General features: G+C 39.6%; 1 protein-coding gene across 1 annotated transcript; it reads right to left on the reverse strand.

Moving 5' to 3' along the window:
- Positions 1 to 264: 264 nt before the first annotated feature.
- LOC119518156 (olfactory receptor 8U9-like) lies at positions 265 to 1224 on the reverse strand. Its single transcript, XM_037815209.1, has one exon. The coding sequence runs from the start codon at positions 1222 to 1224 to the stop codon at positions 265 to 267; it is 960 nt and encodes a 319-aa protein (XP_037671137.1).
- Positions 1225 to 1789: the final 565 nt, after the last annotated feature.

The raw sequence follows: 1789 nt of genomic DNA on the forward strand, positions 1-1789 counted from the left end.
TTCATTTGGTGAATGAGAAGGTTGGTATAATTTATTTTGAATCAGAGAATTAGCTAATTTTAATACCTTTGTCCTATAGGAAATGAGAAACTGGATGTAAAGTTTTATGATTACATGTAAGTCTGAAATGAAAGTCTCTAGAAAAAACTTTCATTATCTAGTGATCAGATAGGCATTCCTTACTGACTGATGAAAATAGGCATTCCACTAGTTTTTAAATGGGAAAAAAAATCAGACTATTTAGAAAAGTCCATTTTTATTAAGTCATTTTCTGAATTTCATGAACTCAGAATCCTGATTTCTGTTGATGATGACTTTCTTCAGGGCATCTTTTACCTCCTTGTTCCAGAGGCTGTAGATCAAGGGGTTCAACATGGGGATGATCACTGTACAGAAGACGGAAGCCATATTGTCTGAGTCAAGGGAATGGTTTGAGCTTGGTTGTAAATACATAAACAGCAGAGTCCCGTAGAAAATGGTGACTGCCACCATGTGAGAACCGCATGTGGAGAAGGCTTTGCGCCTGCCCTCAGCTGAGTGCATCTTCAGGATGGCAGATATAATGTACACATAGGAGACACAGACAGTCAGAAGGGAGGAAATGAACACGATGCCAGCACAAGCAAAGATCCACAGCTGTTTGGAGTGAGTGTCTGAGCAAGTTAGCCTGAGGAGAGGCATGTCATCACAGTAGAAATGATTGATGATATTGGAGTGGCAATAAGAGAGGCGGAAGGTGAGGATGGTATGAAACAGTGCAACCAGGATGCTATAGCTATAGGATGACACTACAAGCTGAATGCAGATTCCTGGAGACATCACGACCATAGAGAGGAGGGGGTTACAAATAGCCACATACTGATCATAGGCCATAGAAGCCAGTAGCAAGCTCTCAGCTGTCATGAATGCCAGAAAGCAGCCTAATTGAGCAGCACATGCATTAAAGGAGATAAGATTTTGTTTGTACAGGAAATTCCCAAGCATTTTGGGTGTAATGACAGAAGAGTAGCAGAAATCGACAAAAGCCAGGTGGCTAAGGAAGAAGTACATTGGTGTGTTGAGTCTTGCATCTGTTCTAATGACCAGGATCAAACCCAAGTTGCCCACTACTGTGAATAGATAGATGGACAAGAAAATTGCAAAGAAAGGCATCTTTAGCTCCTGACGATCTGTGAGGCCCACAAGAATAAACTCTGTCACCAGGGTGCAATTAAATGGAGCCATGTGTGTCTTTCAGCTGCTGAATGAGGAAGATGAAAGGAGTATTAAATCCACCTTACCATTTGCATAAGTAGTCTTTTAATAACCTAATACAGTGAGAAGAGTGTTTATTGTTAACATGGAAGACTAATATCATTATACGGGGTGCTGTGGATGGGAAGGAGAGCAGAAGAGATACTTGTGGAAAAGGTATATTTCTGTCTCCCACTCCCCCAAATTATTCTTTAGACAGAGTTAAAAGCTGTAGGATAGGATTCAGTCCACATTGGCTCAGTCTTGGTTCAAAGATCCTGCACATTATTTTATTTAAAAGTTAATCTTAATTTTTCAAAATATAGTACTATTATTTTATAGAAGTAATGCTAACGTTGATTACATAAAGGAAAATGAAGCATCTTCAGTGTCATCACACTGACAAGTTTGCCATTTGTGTGTGTGTGTGTAGACTGTTGCAGTGGTGACAGAGAATTCTCTATTTTTCCATTATGACTTTATCATTTACCAAAGATAGGTCACCAGAGGTTCCTGCACTGTCTCCATAGTTGTGTTAATAATGCTTTTAGCACAC

The sequence above is a fragment of the Choloepus didactylus genome, chromosome 21 (assembly GCF_015220235.1).
Source record: "Choloepus didactylus isolate mChoDid1 chromosome 21, mChoDid1.pri, whole genome shotgun sequence".
In the NCBI taxonomy this organism is placed as follows: domain Eukaryota; kingdom Metazoa; phylum Chordata; class Mammalia; order Pilosa; family Megalonychidae; genus Choloepus; species Choloepus didactylus.